We start from the raw sequence: 20475 nt of genomic DNA, 5'->3' as shown, positions 1-20475 counted from the left end.
ACCAGGAGTCTATGGTTCCGGAGGAGACACCAGGCCAGGCCAGACCCCGCACCAAAACGCTGCCTGAATGGGAAAAGCAGCCCCTTCGCTATCAGCCCATCCTTGGCCAACTCAGACTGGAGAAGCAGAACCAGTGGGAGCTTTGGAAACACGCATGTGGACATGCATGTGAGAGCGTGTGTTTGCGTGCTGGTAGCAGCTGTTCAAACAACAGGTCATTCTGGGGCCAGAGAAAATCCATCCTATATCTGGGAGCCTTGTTTTTTTGTTTGTTTGTTTTTTATTTGGGGGATCCCATCTGGCTTACACATCTCTGCACTCGGGGATCACTCCTGGTGGGATCGCGTGACCATATGGGAAGCTGGGGATCAAACCTGGATTGGTTGCATGCAAGGCAAGCACCCTACCCATTGTACTCTGTGGTCCCTCTCTGGATGCCTTAGTCCACAGGCTTTAAGTTTTTGTTTATGAGCACAAAGCCTTTGAGTTCTTTGAGGTCCCAGGCAACTGAGGCTGGGATCACCAACCCAGCCAAGCCTCAGACCAAGCCGATAATGCACTGAGCACTGCTGGGCCCATAGATCTGAGTGAGGGCAGTGGCGTTTCAAGGACGGAGCTTGGACCAGAGAGAGAGAGAGAGAGAGAGGAGTACAGGCGTTGAGGCACTTGCTCTGCATGCAGCCCACCCGGGTTTGATCCCCAGCACTCTCTTTGCTCTCCTGAGCACCACCACCAGGAGTGGTCCCTGAGCACAGAGCCAGGAATAAGAGACCTTGGTCAGCTCCCCAGAGCCCACATGTCACTGCATGTGACCCACTGGGCGGCCAGTCCGCCAGTCCAGAATCCCTCACTGGACCAGAACACTCAGAGCTGGCCCACCCTGAGGCCATGGGGGCTTCTGTGCCAAGCTGTGCCCTGAGTCAGCGGAGAAGTGACAGTGACCCGCAGGAAGAGGGGGAATGAGTGGGCAGCAGGGGAGCCCTCCCAGCAGACAGCACCGGCTCTCTCTCAGCTCCATGGGAGGGAGACACAGATATGTGACTCAACTGGCCAGTGGCAGGGGAGAGGGACAGGTGCGTGGACTGCGCAGGCTCAGCTCCAGGCAGCGGGGTGCAGAGTGGGGGCCGCACAGAGCAGGACAGCAGGCAGGCAGAGCAGAGGGTGCTGGACTTGTCCTGGAGAGGCAGGGAGCAGGACTGAACCTGGGGCCTCTCCCCACCTGCATGGGCAGAACTGAGAAAAGGCCAGTTTTGGGGCCTCTCTGTCCTGGGGAGGGGGTAGATTTCCTCCAGGAGCAGCAGGGAGGGGGAGGGAGCACCGGGAGAGTAATGAATGGAACCCCGACCTTCAGTGTCTGGTTGGGGGCCATACGCAGTGCTCGGAAGGAGGAGATTGTGGCTCTGGGACTTGCAGAGTACCATGAGGCGTCAGGCTGTTTGCCTGTACTGTATTACTGGCACTGTTCCACACAAAGCAGCGTATGAAACTACCAAGTTCCTTTTCCCACTAACAGGGAGGAGGAGAACCAATGGAGGAGTCCCTGGTTTGGCACTGAAGCCTCTTCCCCGCCAGACCAAGGGTCCTCCCCACGGAGAGAGCTGACTTCAGGCTTGGAGGGGCCTGGAGGGCTGACTTAGGTGGGTGTGGGAGGGAGTCCCGGGGGGCTGACTTCAGTCTAGGGGAGGTCCCAGGGGCTGATTTAGGTGGGTGTGGGAGGGGGTCCCAGGGGCTGATTTCAATGTAGGAGGGGTCCTGGGGGCTGACCTCAACTGGGAGGGTTCCAGGGGCCTGACTTCAGGACCATTGACTACGATTTCCCCACTTCCCATTAGGGAACCCCCTGACACTCCCTAGAAGAGAAGTTCAGACCACCCAGCTATTTTGGAGGATAGGTTTTCCCCCCTGTGGGGAAGATGTAGGGGTGCTGAGTTGAAATGTGGGTGATACGGCTCGGGAAAGATGAGCTCCAGAGGCAGAGACCCTACACTCAGGGCTAGAGACAGGAAGGGGTGGCCAACGATCCACAGGTGCATGAGGGTCCCTGCGAGCAGCCCTGGGTTCCCCTCAAGCTTCTTCATCAGCCCATGCCGGCCAGGAGTGAGCTGTTCCTGAGGAATGTGTCTCGCGGAGCTTGTGGTGGGAAGAGCTCTTTGAAGCGCTGGCCCAGCCGAGATCTGGCCCTGTCTGTGGGCATTTCCCGGGGCTCTTTGAAGTGTCTCTCCTCAGAGCAGATCCTGTAACCTCAGTGTACCCCCAGGGGCTCGCCGGCTCCAGTCCACCAGCCTTGGCTCACTGAGTCTAGAGACGGCTGTGGGACACCCCCAGACGTGGCCCCTGGTTTGGGACCCCATGAAGCATGCCAGGTGTGGGCGGCACAGAGCACATGCAGGATGCTCCGGGAGGCCCCAGAGGGGTGAGAGGGACTGATGGGGGGACTATGAGAAGTACTGAGGTGCTGGACCTCAGTACTCAGGGGAAATGCATCTCTCACTGGAGGAACTCACAGACATATTAACAGATTCCAAACTACACAGGAGAAACCTTGGGAAGAGTGCTGGTGGTGGTGGTGGTGGTTGGGGTGAAGGTGGGGGGTTTCAGTTGATGTTGAGGACAGACAAGACATGTGACACAGCACAGCAGAATTCTCTGGACCCATGCATCGGCAGTGAAAGGGGGCACTGGTGAGACCAGCGTGGGGAGGGAAGAGGGAATGTGGTGTGACAGTAGAGACAGAGAGGAAGACAAGGGCTATGTGGTCGGAAAGTAGAGCAGAGAGATAGGAGTCTGCCCAGAGGCGTGGGGGAGAAGGAGAGACGGAGGAGAAGGATGGGGACCAGGAGGCCAGGAGTGGGTAGAGAGGGGGATGGGGGACAGGCATGGAGCGAGATGGGCACAGAGGAACAGGGCAGGCACGGAGAGAGGTGGGCACAGAGGGACAGGACAGCCAGGGAGAGACAGGCATGGAAGTATCAGATAGGTCTGAGAAAGACCAGTATGGAGGGATGGGGCAGGCATGCAGAGACGGGCATGGAGAGCTGAGAAGGCACGGGGAGAAACAGGCATGGAAGGATGCGGCAATATGGGAGAGATGGGGATGGAGGGATGGGGTGGTATGGGAGAGAAGGGCGTGAAGGGACGGGGCAGTATGGGAGAGATGGGCATGGGGGGCATGCTCCCCTGGCTCCTGGCGTCACCCTGAGTCCTGCTTTTCCACGGCTGCTGCACCTCCTTTGAGCATATGGGCTCTGTAGGCAGCTGCTGGCCAGAGAGGACAGGCAGGGCAGGTCTCTCGTTTCAGCCCAGCTTCCAGGGTCCCTCGGGTGACAGTGAAGGATGAGCAGCCCTGAAATGGGTGTCTCTGGTGTGAGTTCTTTTCCTGCTGTGGAAAGTTCATGGAAACAGGACTCGCAGCAGAGAGCTCCGTGCCGTGAGACCAGCTCTGGGCCATGCAGGAGGTGTTGCGCAGGTGTCCGCCCAGCTGCCCTTCCAGCCTCTCCAATGCTGCCCACAGAGGCTATGGTTTCTCCCTGCGCCCAGGAGCTGGAAGCCAGGGCAGCATCAACCAAACGCTGTCACTGTGCTAGTCTTAGAACCCAGGCTTAGCACCACAAACTCAGATGAATTTAGCAGAACTTCCAATGACTGGGTCGATCTCCCACTGCCTGGAAGTATGGAACAGATATTACAAGGTACTGCATGGGTGCAGGGAACATCACAAGAAAGACAGAGCTACATACATACTACAGGGCATAGCTTGCATGAAGGAACATACACCACAGGAACTGCACGTAAGCAGGGAACAGACATCACAGGATACAGCATGCATGCAGTGAACAGACATCACAGGATACCGCATGCATGCAGGGAACAGACATCATAGGACACAGTATGCACGCAGGGAATAGACATCACAGGATACTGCATGAATGCAGACACTGCAGGACACAGCATGTATGCAGAGACATTCACCACAGGACACAGCGTGCATGCAGGGAACATTTACCACAGGACACTGCATGCACGCAGGGAACATACACCACAGCACACAGCATGCACGCAGGGAACATACACCACAGGACACAGCCAGAGTAGGACCTGCAGCCAGAGCCCTCATTCCTGAAATTCCAGCCAGGCGTTCCAGCTCTGCATGCCAGCAGCTCTGGGAATCCATGGGTGGTGGTGACTCACAGCAGGGAACTTTGATTCTGCTGTGAGGGAGGAGACTTTCTCCAGTCCCTTTCTCTTCCTTCGAGGTAGTTTTCATTGTTGTATCAACGTTGCTATGCCTGTCTCTTATCATCAGAAAGATGCAACAAGTGAACCATCCTCCTGAATGATTCCCAGTTGGGAGTGAGAGAGCGCGGAAACGGACCTGTCCCGAGCCACCTCCCTGGGGGAGGGGCACCTGCAGAGGTGAGGTCAGATCCCCGAATCAGGCCCCACCAGGCTACATAACCCAAGGGCTTACAATCTTCAAACCAGAGCCAAGCCTGAAAGCTGAGAAAATGAATCATAGCAACCAACAGCAATTCCCCCGTCCCCGTGAGGTGCTGAGGAAAACCACATCAATCGCCACTGGGAGATAAAGAAGCTGTCTGTGGGCTTAGGGTCCCAGCCGCTTTCGGGGGAAGAAAGCTTCGGCGTCCTTTTAATGAGCATTCCCATAAATGACTGTGCTCCTGGCCGCAGCGCGCAGACCACGAGACATACTTTCCTGTACTCATTGATCTTCTGCGTCCGCTTCCAGAGGCTGGAGAGACAAATGCGTCTGCCTCCTTGGGTAACAGGAAGCCGGGAGCAGCAATGAGACAATGAATTCAGCTTTACCTGAAAGCCAGTCAGACGATTCAGGTTCCAGAGCATGAGGCTAGGTGGGCCCCGGTTCTGAACACACATTCTGGGTCACCTCCTTCCCTCTAGAGAGTCCAAGTAGCTAGAACTGTGTGCCCATCCCCCACCAGCCCCCCACCTCAGCCCCAGGGAGCTTCCGGGAGCCAGTGAGCCCCCCAGTTAGCCTTGACAATGAAGATCCTAGGCCAGACAGATAGTGCAGGCATCAGGGTGCTTGCCTTGTCCATGACCAACCCCAGTTTGCTGCCTGGCACTACATATGACCCTTCGAGTACCAGGTCAGGAGTGATGCCTGAAAAGAGAGAAAGAGGGGAGACAGAGAGAGAGAGAGAGAAGAAAGAAAGAAAAAAAGAAAGAGGGATGGAGGGAGAGAAAGAAAGAAAGAAAGAAAGAAAGAAAGAAAGAAAGAAAGAAAGAAAGAAAGAAAGAAGAAAGAAAGAAAGAAAGAAAGAAAGAAAGAAAGAGAGAGATGATGGAGGGAGGGAGAGAGAAAGAAAGAAAGAAGAAAGAAAGAAAGAAAGAAAGAAAGAAAGAAAGAAGAAAGAAAGAAAAAAGAGGGATGGAGAGAAAGAAAGAAAGAAAGAAAGAAAGAAAGAAAGAAAGAAAGAGGGATGGTGGAGGGAGGGAGAGAAGAAAGAAAGAAAGAAAGAAAGAAAGAAAGAAAGAAAGAAAGAAAGAAAGAAAGAAAGACAGGAGAGGAAAGAAGGAAAGAAGGAAGGAAGGAAGGAAGGAAGGAAGGAAGGAAGGAAGAACAGAAAGAAGAGAAAGGAAGGACAGGAGGGAGGGAGGACCCTATGAGTGTCAGACCCCCCCAGATGCCTCCTGCCTCAGCTACCACCCTTTTCCCTGGGCCCATTTCCAAGTGGACACAATGAACATAAACAACAGCCACACCTGCGCTTCTGCAGAGAACATGAGGTTTCCTGGGAATTTCCCTGCGAGGAGAAGTGTTTGGTGGTGCAGCTAATGATTCAGTGGCGCGTGGGTTTTGATTTCCAGGTGAGGGTGAGGGAATGATGGGAGACAGTGGGCTCCGGATAAAAACGGCAGCCAAGGGCCAGCTGTGGCCCCCGGTGACGTCTAAAGAACTTAGTCATCTGCTTTGCGCAGGGACAGTCCCTGGAACAGAGATGAATCCTGCCCCTGCTTCCTCTCCCACTGATGTTCGGTTCTCTGCACTGGGGCCACGGGAGTCAGGTCACAGGGAGACAGAGGTGACGTGGTAGAGAGACGGTCCGAGAGGGGTGGACAGAGAGATGTGCACAGCAGACACAAGGACCAGAACAGTGTCACCTGCTACAACCAGGCATCAACCAGGTGGATACTTGTGCAAAGGCCCTGGGGTGGCACATGCTTCCAGGCTTGTGCATGTCATGAGCAGCCACGTACCTTCTCCACTTCCCACTGGCCCGCAGTCATGCCTGGTTTCTGCTCAGCAGTCACCCCTGAACACTCCTGCACAGCTCAGGAGGGGGCTGGTCTCCAGAGGGTCGCCCCTGTGATGGGGGGTTGGAACTTTCCACCCCACCCCGTGTCCAGCGACAAGGGAGAGACTGGGATGAGCCCACTGTTGGCTCAATTGCACTTTCAGCAATCCCTGCTAGAAGACCTGAATGATGAGGGACAGTGCTCAGGCAGTCTGGCGAGGTGCTGGCAGAGGGGTCAGGTACAAAGCCGCGCCCCACCTACAGGCCTCAGCATCCATCCTCTGGAATAAGCCTGGTTTGGAAACGGTTTCTCCTGGGGTCTGTGAATTATTGCAACTAATAACCAAACCTCAGTGGCCCTGGGACCCTCCAAGTTTGCAATTGACCAGGTGGAAATGGGGCTAGTGTGGATAATTCATTTAAAAAAAAATCGCACTGCAGGTCCTCTTGGCCAAGATTCTTGCAGCCGGGGACCCTGACGCCTAGCAGCAGAGAGAAGAAGGGGTGAAGTTGACACTTCTGAGCTGTGGCCCCAGCATGGGCTGAGATATTGAAGGAAGGAGTGTGATATTTCACTACACAATTCTCTCAGATTTTACCCCGTTTTGGGGGAAGGCAGAAAAGTTAGGTGTAACCATTATGTGAAGCTTTGTTTTTCCCCCCTAATTGTCCTGGTATGATGAAAACTCATTTTTTAATAAATAAATGTAGGTGCCAGATTAAAATGCATGGAACCCTTATAAATAGATATTAAAATCAAATAATCCAGATAGAGATATATCATTTCTTTGTGATAATTTAGGGAACTTTTAAAAAATTTTTATTAGTGAAACACCATGAGGTACAGTGAGGTACAGTTGTAGACTTACAGATTTTTGTGCTTGGGTTTCAACTATACAATGATCAAATACCCATCCTCCACCAGTGCCCATTTTCCACCACCATGGATCCCAGTATTCCTCCCACCCCTCATCCCCCCCCATCCCACCCTGCCTCTGTGGCAGGGCATTCCCTTTTGTTCTCTCTCTCCTTTTGGGTGTTGTGGTTTGCAAAAGAGGCATTGGGTGGCAATCATGTTTGGTCTATAGTCTACTTTCAGCATGCTTCCCCCATCCTGGGAGGATCCTCCCAACACCCTTTATTTGGTGCTCCCTTCTCTATCTGAGCTCCCTTTCCCCCTAGCATGTGCGGTTGGCCTCCAAGCCATGGAGCGAAACTCCTAGTGCTAATCTCGGCCACTCTTAGGTGTTAGTCTCTGGGAACATTTTTTCAGTATGAAAAAAAATTTAACACATCCATTGTTATCGATCTGTACGTTATAGTCAAACTATTATTCCTGTTTGTTTGTTTTTTGGGGGCCACACTCAGTGATGCTCAGGGTTTACTCCTGACTCTGCACTAAGGAATCACTCCTAGAGTGGCTTGAGGTACCATAAGGGATCTGGGTATGAACCTGGGTGAACTGTATGCAAAGTGAGCATCCTGCCAACTGTGTTATCTCTCCGGCCCCTCCAACTATCACTCTTGCCATGTTGCAAAGCATAGACTTGTAAAGTTCGTCTTCTGGGCCCACAAATTCTATGCCCTGTCATCACTTGCACTATCCTATATGCTATCCTCAGTGTACCCATCTAAAGAGGCTCCTGCATCATTGTCAGTTGCTCTGAAAGCATTCAAAAGACCCATCTCTGAAGATGGTTTCATGCGTTCAAGGTTCCAAGTCTGAATTACCCCTGCGTGCACAGCTCCAGAGACGGATACCTAATCTTTTTTCTTCTTTTATTTTTTTAAAAATTTTTTTGTTTATTATTATTTTTATTTGTTTATTTTTATTAGTGAAACACCATGAGGTACAGGTGTAGACTTACAAATTTTTGTGCTTGGGTCTCAGTTATACAATGATCAAATACCCATCCCTCCACCAGTGCCCATTTTCCACCACCACGGGTCCCAGTATCCCTCCCACCCCCCACCCACCCCCATCCCACCATGCCTCTGTGGCAGGGCATTCCCTTTTGTTCTCTCTCTCCTTTTGGGTGTTGTGGTTTGCATAAGAGGCATTGAGTGGCAATCATGTTTGGTCTATAGTCTACCGGATACGTAATCTTTCCAGCAGGCTGCCATGGGCCCTCAGAACATCCCGTGTACTCACTCATTGCAGGAACAGTGTGAGTGGACATGACAGGGTGTGTTTGCACAGACTGGTGGGCAGCTACACTGAGAACTGAGATCCCTGACTCGACTCCTGGTGCAAAGACGAATGTGCATTTGAAGGTCACTGACAGATGCACTGCTGCTCTGCTCACCCTTTTCATTTTATTTATTTATTTATTTATTTGCTTTTTGGCTCACACCCAGCATTGCACAGGGCTTACTCCTGGCTTTGCACTCAGAAATTACTCCTGGAGGTGCTCGGGGGACCATATGGGATGCTGGGAATCGAACCCAGGTCAGCCGCGTGCAATGCAAACACCCTACCCACTGTGCTATCGCTCCAGTCCCTCTGTTCACCTTTAAAGGGACATGAAGAACAGAATTCAACTTCACCATAATCACCAAAAGACCAAAAGGTCTGGTACCAGTGCTGGAGAGAAAGTACAACAGGTATGGCACACTTGGTGTGCAGGAAACAGACCCAGGTTCAACTTACAGCACCCCGCATAGTTAATCCTGTCCCACCACAAGTGATCCTGAGCAGATCCAGGAGTAAGTCCTGAGTACAACTGAATATGACTCAAAAATAAATAAATAAATAAATAAATAAAAGATTAGGAGTCCAAAGAGAAAGTACAGAGGTACAGGCACGTGTGTTGCATGCGGCCGATCCACTTCAATCCCTGGCACCCCACATGGTCCCCTGAGCACCACCAGGAGCACCACCCTGAGTATAGAGCCAGAAGTAAGCTCTGAGTATTGCTAAATGTGGACAAGAGGGAGCATGGCCAAGAGGAAGAAAGAGGGTCTGTATGCCAGTCTGTGCAGTGAAATCCACAGCCCAGGTGCCAGGCTAGGGGCCAGGAAGACGCAAGGCGTTTCGTGTATTCAAGCTGCATCTCCAAGGCCTGGTCAAGGCACAAGCCCCATCATTTGGGAGTGAAGGAGAGAACACAAAAGGAAGAAAAGAGGGGAGAGAGAAGGGATAGCACAGAAGACTCTGAAGTGGTCAGGAGGGATGCACAGGGCTACTTACCTGCTGCGAAGGTTTGGACTCCAGAGAAAGCAAAAGAGGGCCAGAGAGATAGCACAGTGGGTAGGGCACTTGCCTTGCAGGCAGCCAACCCAAGTTCGATCCCCTGCAGCATATATTGTCCCATGAGGCCCACCAGGAGTGATTTCTGAACATGGAGCCAAGAGTAAGTCCTGAGCATAGCAGGGTTTGGCCCAATAACAGGCGGGAGTGGAGAGAGAGAGAGAGAGAGAGAGAGAGAGAGAGAGAGAGAGAGAGAGAGAGCGCAGAAGGAAGGAGCTGAGTGGGAGCAGAGGAAGCAGGGAGCTCACAGTCCCCAAGCCACCCCACCTGCCCTTCAGACTGTGTCACACTTGCTTGGGTGTGACACCTCAAGGGTCTCAGGCTCTGCCGTCTCCCTTGGCCCCGTGGCTCCTGCTCAGGTGTGCTCAGGGGGCTAAGTACGGGGCCCCAGGATGTGGAGTCCCGGCCAGCCACGCCTCCTCAGGACCTACTCAGCCACTTCCTGTACCAGAGTCCAGGAACCTGACAGAAGTTTCTGTCTAGATGTGAACGCCCTGCTCTGCTCCGGAAGCATGGGCTGGGTGAATGAATGAATGAATGAGTGAATGAATGTTGCCCAGCTCTTCCCTAGGTTAGCTCCCATGCCCTGCAGAAGTCTTTGCTGCCTCTTGGGTTGAAATCCTGCAGGCCCGGAGGTATTTCCAGCAGCTTCCAGCAGCCACCTCCTCCAGAAATCCAGACCTGGAGCAGGACTGCCCCTCTGAGTGGCTGCAGTGTTGCCCCTCCGTGTGGAGGAGAGGAATCCAGGCCGGCTTTACGGTCCCTCCTTGTTGGCCAAGAGATGCAAAGTTATCAGGCTCTACTTCCCTGGCCGATAAAGGAGTGCTTGAGCAGGGCTGTTTTAAAGAGCATAACCCTGCTCTAGAACAGAATCCAAAGGCGCATCAGAGTCTCACTCAGTCCTAGGGCTCCGAGTGCTGGTCCCCAGTCTCCCTCAGGCCCTGCGGGACCACCCATGCCTGCTGGTACCCCCGCCCCTCCACCCTCCACCCGCCTTCCCCAGTGCTTCCTGCATGGCCGGAGGGAAGATGCCCTCTCGCTTTACACAGGGCACACCCAATGAGGATTCAGCAGCTGATACTTCAGAAACCAGCAGAAAAGCTCGGTCATTTTCACAAGAGCAAAAATAATTATCCATTTGGAACTGACCTCTACCCTCTCTGGCTCCTCTCTCCTTCTGAAAAATTGCTCCTTTCTTCCAGCGCTTCTTGTAAGCCTGGAGAGCAAAGCACTTTGTGCTAATGGCCAAACCAGACTTCCACCAAGCGGGTTTCCTTTTAAGAAGACTGAGAGTTCCCGTAATCATTTCTATGTGACCGCCCAAGCAGAGAGAAGCCAGCGCCTCTGCTATCCTTTCTGTGCCCATTTCATCTGGACAGCACCAGCTTTCGGGTACAAAAGATGCAAAAGAAAACGTTTTAAACCAATCACAAGTCCAGTGGATTTTCTCTGCTCTGCAACCCAACTCCATAGCCTGCAAAGCAGCTAAGGACACAGCATCATTCCTATGCAAATGGCACAGTGACCTCCAAGCTGCTTTGGTGACCCAGGCCAAGTGAGAGAAACTTAAGGCTGCTAAGAGAGCAGAGACAGAACCAAATACTGAATAAAAAGGCTTCGCTAAAAGTCCTGGACGTGGGGCTACGAGAGACAGCATAGGCGTTAAGGTGTTTGTCTTACACGTGGCCAACCTGGGTTCAATCCCTGGTACCCCACATAGTCCCCCAAGCACTGCCAAGAGTGATCCCTGAGCACAGAGCCAGAAGTAGCACCTGAATACTGCTGTGGGTATGGCCCCCAAAAACAATAACTAAAAACAAAAGTGTTGAATGCAGGAGAGAGGAGGAGAGAGAGGGGGTTAGGGGAACAGGGGGGTTGAGGAGAGAGAGAGAACGTGCAACCCTCAAGGAGTGAGGGACCCTGATTAGAATCCCCAAACCGCATCAGACCCCCCCAGGGCCTGCCAGGCGTGGTCCCTGAGCACTGCTGGGTGTGGTCCCAGCAAAACAAAACAAGTGCTGTACATGTTGATGTACACTTCATGTGACATGTACACCTTAGAAGATAGGAAGGAGGAAAAGGAACAACAACAAAATGAAGGGATGACCCATTATGGGGATTTTTTCTTTTTCATTTTGTGTATCTGACTATTTTTTCTGCTACACATGCATGAAACGTTTCCATCTTACACAGTTGTCTTGGGGGCGCGTGCTGGTTTGACTTGGGTAACACTGCAAACTAATGTCATTTCAATGAAAGTATTTCCGGGGGAGGGTCGGGGGTCACGGCCAGTGGTACTCCGACTGAGCAGGTCAAATGATTCTATGCAAGGGGCCCTCTGGACCATACCCAGCAAAGCTTGAGGACCTCCAGGGATACACCTAACAGTATTCAAGGGGGTCATGCAGTGCCAGGGATCGAATCAGGACCCCTGAGCATGCAAAGCATGCCCCCTTGGCCCCTGAGCTATCTCCTCTGCCCCAGTAAAAATCAGCTGGCATTATCTAATGAAAGTCTTGCTAATGGCATCAGCATGCTGGCACCGGGATGTGGGTCTGGGGTCTGCTCCTGCCAACACTCAGCCAATTGTGTTGGCTTGATATGTCACAGCTGAGGCCCAGTGATGAAGCGAGACCTGGCCAACAGTGCCTGGGGGCTCCCAGAGCTGGGTGCTGGGAGTCATGTAGTGCCAGAGAAGATGTATACTGGGGCCTCAAGAACTAGGGCTTCAGGGACTTGAGTGATAGTACGGCGAAGAAGGCGCTTGCCTTGCATGTGACTGACCCAGGTTCCATCCCTGGCAGCACATATGTTCCCCTGAGCCCTGCCAGGAGTAAGTCCTGCACATCATCGGGTATGGAAAAATATATATATAATTTAAAACTTTAAAACTACAGCCTTGGGGCTGGAGCCATAGCATAGCGGGTAAGGTGTTTGCCTTGCATGCGGTCAACCCAGGTTCGATTCCCAGCATCCCATATGGTTCCCTGAGCACCGCCAGGAGTAATTCCTGAGTGCATGAGCCAGGAGTAACCCCTGTGTATCGCCGGGTATGAACCCCCCCAAAAAAGCAAAAAAAAAAAATAAAACTACAGCCTCATATACAAGGGGCCTTACACACACACACACACACACACACACACACACACACCACCTTATGCATATGAGACATGCAATCCACCCTATCTCTACAGTCCCTAGGTGATAATTTATAAGTAGTATTTGTCCTTAAGACTCATTTCTGTTTTCTAGTTGCGGAGGACATTGTGCTAAACAGTCTGCATGAATCACCCCCAGCAGCCCTATGATAATTAGTTTATCTCTGCATTCCCACTTGGGGCTGAGGTACTACCAGAATCTATGAATGCTTTTTCTTCTCCATAGATAAGAAATTTTCTTGTGAATATTCCCTGTGAATGTCCTGGCCCTCCCTTTGTGGCATTTCACCTTAATAGCAATAGGCCAGTCATCTCAAGAAAATGTCCAGGTTAAACATTGCCTGGTGCTGCCTCCCAGGTTTGCAGTTTTTCCTTGCACATTCTGCTATCCCCTGATTTCAACAGGTACCCGCTGGCTCTAAGTTTGAAGCAGAGCAAAGGAGGCAGTTTAAGGACAATTGTTCATTTAACCTTCTGCAAGGTTAAGTTGACCTGGTAGCAGGAGGCTCTGCCTGTATGCTCATTGCACTGTTCTGCTAAATTTACTCGCTGAAGAGTACATTTTAATGCAATTGTGCCCTGCTACTGTTTACTATAGAATGTGGCAGCAAATTGTCGTCATGCCAGAATGCACTGGGATATGGAGTCCCCAGCCTGCCAGATTCTCTCTCAGCAAGGAAAACTGAGGACAGCAAAAAGGTAAAATATTATTGAAACGCAGCTGCATCATTTCGCTGTCTAATCAGGGGAAAATGTAAGAGCTGGAAATATGGAGCATGGTTTCATTCCCGGCAGAGTAATTAAGTTCCTGTTTTAATAAGTAATTTTGAATAATAATACTGTTTAATAAATAATTAAGTCCTGGTTTCCTGGTTTTCAGTTCTCCTGGGTTTCGTGGTTAGTGCTCCGGACTCTACAAGTAGCATCCAACAAGGTAAATCAGACTCCCTAGAATTTTCTCCCTATAATACCAGCACAGACGGACCCAAGTGAAGGCCCAGGCTGAATGCATGTTTTACATGCAGGGGGCTCGGCTTCGATCGGTGGTCCCCGACACACACACCACATATTCCCTGGAGTGGTCCCTGAGCCCCACTGGATGAGGCCCCCAACCCAAAACCAATAAAAACAAAACCTGCAGAGTAGTTCCCCTCCCCCACCCACTCCCCCTGCAGAAAACAGTTGCTCTGGTCCCGGTGGTGAAAGAAACGCATATTGGGCTAATAAAAAAGATGAATTCACTGGAGACATTACCCTTGAGGTCAGGGTTTCCCAAAATGGATGCTGGGAGGAGTCATTTCAGGGGCAGTAATAGTGCAATTAGGAGAGCTGATTGGGGGAGGGGGGCGCAGTTTTCTGTTTCCTGCAAAGGGCCAGGGGACCCAAGAAGTTTGCAAATAGCTCCCTAGATCCCTCGTGTGGTCTTTACTTGAGAGATTTCCAGGTTTTTCTCTCCTAAGCCTCGGAAGGGGACAGACGGCCCTGATGTGGGCAGAGAACTCCCAGGTGCTGTCCCCCACGGATTGCTCATGCCTATTTGTGTCGCTGGGTGCCATCTCCACCGTCACAGAGTGGTGACTCACGTCAACAGTCATCATGCCACACGCAGCACTCATGCCTCGCCAGTGCTTCGAGCCCCCATCCTTTGGGAGGAAGCGAAGTTCCTGAGAGATGTGGGCTGGGGTCCTCATCCGAGGGGACCACAAAAGGCTGGGCTGCAGGCAGGGCCCCTCATTGTGCAGGAAGGCTGCCTGCATCCTGCAAGCTGCTCCGATAAGCAGCTGTCAAGAGGAGGGGGGCTGCGGGCAGCCCCGGGGGGAGGGAGGGAGGGGCCGCCCTTATCGGGCTGGAGGGCCAGACTCCAGGGGCTGCTCTGATGTCTTATCTCCACTCTGCTCCCGCCTGCTAAGTTTGAAAAATCTTCCTAAAAGGAGAGAAACCGGAGAGCCCAACTCCAGTTCTCAGGCGTCCCCTCCCCCCACCCATGCCCAGCGCCCCGGGGAACTCGTTCCAGCCCAGACAGGCCGGGCGCTAACAGGTGCCTGTTTGGCCCTGGAACCCTGCTAAGTTCTCCCAGCTCCCCGACACCCCACCCCACCCCGCCCCCGCCGTTCCCCCTCCAGTAAAGAGCAAAGATTCGGTTCAATGAAGTTTATTGTGGAATTCAAAGCTTCGGCAGCAGCATCCTCGCTTAGCAGCCGCGGTGCAGGCTGCTGCGTCCGTCGAGCTCCAGTCACTGGACCAAGCGCAGCAGCAGGCTCGGCCCCGCCAGTCCCTCCAGGTGGCCGGGAGCGCAGGCTGCTGAGTCACGCCCGCCTGCCCGGCACGGCTGTCCTTCCCGGCCCCAGGGCCAACGTCTCCGCCTCCGGCAGCCGCTCCCCGGCAATCGGCGCAGTCCTCGGCTCCCTCCGGGCCGGCGGTCCCTGCAGCCGCCAGGCCCCCCGCGGCCCTGGTCGGCACCTCCTCTCTGCTCGCGGTCCACGCGGCGCCGCCCGCCCGTCTCCAACGCCGCACTCCGGCGCCCTCCGGGGGGGGCGCATCCACAGAGCCAGCCGCGCTCGGCGCCCCGGGGGCGTCGCCACGTCGATCAGACCAAGGACCCGCGCCGGGCGGTCACTCGGGGAGGGTGATGCTGGGCACCCAGTCGTTGACGCTGCGGCTCTCTTCGCAGAACAGGCTGAGCTTCTCCAGGGCAGGGTCCTTCCACGCGTCCTCATTGGGGTTCTGCAGCGAGAGCGCCGGGAGGGGAGGCGGGGCGGGGGTGAGTGCGGCTGCGGAGCACCCGGGCGGGCGTGTGTGGGGGGGTGGTGACCCGAGGGCGCGGCGGGGAGGCGACACTACTCACCGAGATGAGGATGCAGTGCAGGTCCCCCGGCGCGCCCGCCTCGTCGCCCGCGCCCACGATCGCCGCGAGGCGCTGCACGTCGCCCACGCGCACGATGTCGATGTCGTTCTCGCAGCAGAACGCCTGGATCAGCGTGAAATGGATCTGCAGCGCGATGTCGCCCTCGTCCTCCTCGTCGGCCGCCAGCACGCAAAAGGTCACGTTGTCCGGGTCCCTGCGCGCACGGAGGGGAGGCGCGGGGAGGGGGTGTGAGGTCTGGGCCGGCCGGGCGCCGCGCCGAGGCCACCCCGCCGCCGTCTCCCCCCACCCCTCCGCCCGGCCCGGCGTCTGTACTCACACGTTCAGGACTTTGGCGGACTCGTAAACACCGGCCGTGAGACAGCCCTGGCGCTGCGCCGACAGCAGCAGCTCCTGCAGCGCTTTGCCCGCGCCCTGCATCCTGCGAAAGAAGCCCAAACCGCGCCGTGAGCCGGGCGAGTCCAAGGGCGGGCACGGCGGCGTCCCCAGGAGTCCCGAACTCGGGGGACACCCCCCACGGCACCCCGGCAACGCGTCTCCCCCGCACCAGCACACCCCCTGCGGCGTGCGCCCCCAGCGCCCCGGGCACTCGGCCCCGCCGCCCCAGGCCGCTGCTGCTGCTGCTCCCGCTTCTCCCACCTCGGGGCCGCGCGCCCCGCGCCCCAGATGCCCCAGATGCCCGGCGCCGCCGGGGACCCACCTGGCCGTGCTTTCCGGAACTGTGTCCTGACCGCGGATCTCTTCCAGAGTCATGTTGAAGTCGGCGAGCAGCAAGTTATCCAAAAAGGCAAGGCGGGGAAAGCGAGGCAGCCGGGGAAGGAAAGCAGCCGTGCCTGGCGCGCCCTCCGCGAGCTAGTGCGCCCCGGCGCCGCGGCGCGCGCCTTATATCGGCTCCGCGCCGGGCGCCGCCAGCTGGCGGGATGCTGCGCGCCCATTGGCCGGCGCCCGCTTTCTGATGCAAATGAGGCGGCGGCCCGCGGCTCGTGCCAGAAGGCCACGTGGGGAGGGGTGCGGGGGATGACAATGCCTCAAATCTGCCGCTTTTGTCGGGGTGTTACTAGGCAGACTGGAGCCTGCAGATTTCATCTAGCCTTTTTGTGTGTGTGTGTGTGTGTGTTGTGTTTTTTTTTTAAGCCCTTAAAAGGAAAAAGTTAGGAGGGGGGAAAAATGTCAAGCCGTCGGAGTGAGAACGGTACGGCGATTTGTAAAATGCATTGGGCAGGAATCAAAATATTGGATTTTGTGCCATTTCTTTTTGCCATTTCCTTTCGGGTTTTTTTTTTTTCACTTGCAGTGTATGAGGATTGCTTTTCAACCGGAACTTTAAAAAAAAAAAGTTCTGCCGCAATGGGCTTTTGCTTGCAAAAAAAAAAAAAAAAAGAGCACGGGCGAAGTCGCTGCAGCTGACACTCAGGCTCCGAGCGTGCCGTGTGGAGGGCTCTGTGTGGACTAAGAAGACCCCGGGCCCCACCGGCCCTGCGAGATCTGAGCCAGCGCTGCGGGGTGCCCAGGGGCTCAAGCAGATTGCAGCCGGCGCACGCGGCTCGTTTGCATTTCTATGGAGGGTGCACAATAGCCGAGGTCTGGCGTGTGGCGGTTTGCAGAAGGACAATCGGGGCTTTCTCTTCATAGCGACACTATCCACCTGCCGCCTGGTGGGGCTGGCCGGGCCCTCCGCGCGTGGGGGTCGGGGGGCCGCGTCCAGTCCCCGCGCCTCTTGGTGCGCCCCGCTGCCCCCCGCGGCTCGTGTGCTTGTCGCTGCGCCCCACCCGGTCCGAGAGCGCGTGTCGAGCCGCCCCGCGAGTGGCAAAAAAACCCACCGGGCTGTCAACGTAAAATCGGCTTTGCCCCGCGGGACCTGGTCGAGCAGATTCGCTTGAGTTTGGGGAGGAAAGCTCCAGATCCCTATTTTCGGGACGCCACCTACAGGCTGCTCAGGAAGAGCCTGACCGGTCCCCTACTTTCATTCCACCCCCCTCCCGCTGGCACCGTTCTCCTTGGGCTTGGCCTCTGGCGCCCTGGACCCTGGGCGCTCCTGGCAGGGTACAGCGCGTCCCGTGCAAACTGCGCCTAGTAAAAGTCAGCGTGCGCTCTGGGAGCCCTGCTGGACGCGGGTGTGGGCGCCAACTGGTGGAATCATACACCGCCCTTGCGACTCCTTCTTAACAATAAAAAAAAAAAAATTCTTTAACTTCACACCTAAAGCCTTTGTTCCCTGCTCATCGATCGGGAAGCTCGGGCCTTGCTGGCCGCGGGGACCCGCAGGCCGGCGCTTTCAAAGGGTTTGCCAGCTGAGCGCGTCTCTGCAGTCTGCACCCCGGGGGCGGAATGGAAACGCGTGCAGGGGGGAGGCGGGCGGGCGGGTCTTCCCCGGGCGCCTCGCGCAGGTGAGGCTTGGGGAGGGGGCTGACACTTGGCTGCAAAACTGGGCGCTCGTGGGTGAGGCCGGCCCGAACGGGCTTTGTCCTTGCGCGCAGGCCTTGGGCACGTGGGGAGGACTCGCGTGCGCACCCTCCGGGCAGGATGTTTCCGCGCTCCGAGCCAGCCGGGGGTGGCCAGCGGGCATCCTGCGCAGGACCCGGCGTCTAGCGCCTCCTCGTGGCCTGCCGGGGGGACGACAGCGGCCAAAGCCACTTCCCTCGTTCTCAGAAGCGCTCACTTCTTTTTTTTTTTTTTTTTTTTTTTGCTCACTTTCCACCCCTGAGAGACAGCGGTGGCATCATCGCGGGGGTGGGGGGGGGAACCCCGTCGCCTTTACGCGCTCATGCCATCTGCTCCGAGGAAAAACAGTGATGGCACCCCTTGATGGAGCGAAGCGATAGCTTTTAGGTGATTGTGATCAGATTTTTCTCTTTTTCAAACAACCGAGCATGCCTTGAGCTTTGTAGGTTCCAGGTCAGCAGGAAACGCTGCAAAGGATATTTAACTTCTTCGTACACACACACACACACACACACACACACACACACAAACAATTTGACACTAAGATTCTGTCCACACAACAGATCAGAAAAAAAGAAGAGAAGCCAGAGTCAGGTTATAGGCCCAGCCCTTCCCCCGCCCCCTAGAGTGGGGGATGGGGGGGGCATTTCCAGTTGGCACGGAGCCAGCCCCAGGGAAGCGCGTGGTCCACACGCGGCGGGGGGGGGGGGGGGGGGGGGAGGGAGACGCGGGCTGCTTCACTGTGCTCACATTTTCAAGCTATCCGGTTTCAGGAAGCCCTCCTTGCTGACATGGGATATGACTTCACAGGGATTTGCTCGGTCTGTCCCGGGCCCCAGGGCCCCCCTCTCAATTAGGAAAGAAACATTTTATCTAGAGACTAGTCTCTCCCCTCTCCCCCCCCCCCCCCACCTCTGCCCAGCTTGCTGTGCTTGAGACAAATGCAGAGGCTGTGGGCAGACTGTGGGCTCTCTGGGCCAGACCAGACCTGACCCGGGAGCAAGCCAGCCCCCCCCCACCCCCATGTCTGACCTGTCCCTGGACCCTGCGGTTCCATTGAAGATGCGGAGTGTGCCGCCTCCCACTGTGTTGCCCCTGCACCTGAAATTGCAGCTTGTCTGAAGCCCAAATGGAGTTGGGGTGCCCTCCTAAACCTTCCCCTGAACCAATATAATGCAGGTGACAGTGTTTTTGTCAAGGGATGCTCTCAAAGAAAGAGACATGCTAAAAGATTTTAAGAAGAGCCTGGAGAGGTTGTATAGGGTGCTGACTCACAGCGCACCGGGCCAATCCAGGCTGGATCCCCAGCACCCCCAGATGAACCTCTGACTCCTGAGGAGTGATTACTGAGTGCAGAGTCAGGAGGCCCTGAGCACAGCTAGAGTAGCCCCGCACACAAAAAAATAAATTAAATCCTTCAGAGGAGCTAGGGAGAGCTCCCCTTAGTGCGGTCAGGGAACCCCAGTTCCACAGGGTCCCCTGAGTTCTGCCAGGACTGATCTCTGAGCTCCAAGCCTGCTACACTGGTTGCGTCACTGTTTTTATTAACAGTTTCTTAGGGGGGATTGATTTGGGGCCACACCTGTGGTATTTGGGGCTTACTCCTGGCTCTGTGCTCAGGGACCCTCCTGGCAATGCTCGGGACTTGCTCCTGGTTCTGTGCTCCAGAATCACTCCTGCATGACTCTGAGTTTACAACCAAGCTGTGTGCATCACCAGCCCTTTCCTGGCTGTACTATCGCTCCTGCCCTTCAGAACTTCTTGGTAACGCACATCTGGTCGCTCTGAGCCTAACTGAAATGTGGGTGCAGATGAGCTCTCCACGGGACACTGACATACGTGGCCATGTGAGGAGCAGCCTCTTTGAGCCGCGGCGTCACTGAAATGAATTCCTGTTGGGAACAACCTCCTTGCGGTTGACCAGCAGGTTCTGGCCCCTGAAGCCACACTCAGAGCTGGGCTGGGGGGTGAGGGGGCAGATCACTGCTCCCAGATTCACCTCCCCTGCAGGCAGCTCCCACCAGCCTCCTCTGCCAGAGGAGGTGAGAATGCTCCCTCTCAAACCAGGCCCCTCCCAGTGCAAATATCTGCGCATCACTAGGTCCTCTTGGAAAATGAGAGGATCCAGCCACCCAGTGTCCATGTGTGGCCTGCACCAGACGCAGCCTAGAAGAACCCTTTGCAGCCAGCCTCCCTGTGGGATTCCAGTCCCCTTTCTGTCCGCAAACTGTCAGTAGTGAGCCGTGGAAGGAAACTGAGGTAAGCGTAGCCAAACAAAGGAGTCAGGTCCTCCAAACATGAGCCCAAGACCTAGGGGACAGGACAGACAGGACAGTGGGCAGGGCGTTTGGGTTAGCCTCTAAGTACTATCGATGTAGGAACCCCCAAACCCTGCCAGGAATGATCCCTGAGCTCGGGGCCAAGAGTAAGCCCTGAGCACCTCGGGGTGTGGGTCAAATACCAAAAGCAAACTAAAGAAGGTGA

General features: G+C 55.1%; 1 protein-coding gene across 1 annotated transcript; it reads right to left on the bottom strand.

Moving 5' to 3' along the window:
* Positions 1-14822: 14822 nt before the first annotated feature.
* GADD45G (growth arrest and DNA damage inducible gamma) lies at positions 14823-16419 on the bottom strand. The gene is made up of 4 exons (XM_056127219.1): positions 16250-16419; positions 15869-15970; positions 15532-15745; positions 14823-15410 (listed from the first exon to the last, which is right to left on the bottom strand). The coding sequence occupies exons 1-4, from the start codon at positions 16300-16302 to the stop codon at positions 15300-15302; spliced, it is 480 nt and encodes a 159-aa protein (XP_055983194.1). The 5' UTR covers positions 16303-16419; the 3' UTR covers positions 14823-15299.
* Positions 16420-20475: the final 4056 nt, after the last annotated feature.

The sequence above is a fragment of the Sorex fumeus genome, unplaced genomic scaffold (assembly GCF_029834395.1).
Source record: "Sorex fumeus unplaced genomic scaffold, SorFum_2.1 ptg000063l, whole genome shotgun sequence".
Taxonomy (NCBI): domain Eukaryota; kingdom Metazoa; phylum Chordata; class Mammalia; order Eulipotyphla; family Soricidae; genus Sorex; species Sorex fumeus.
The sequence above is the reverse complement of the archived record's forward strand: the minus strand, read 5'-3'. Positions and strand labels throughout refer to the sequence as shown.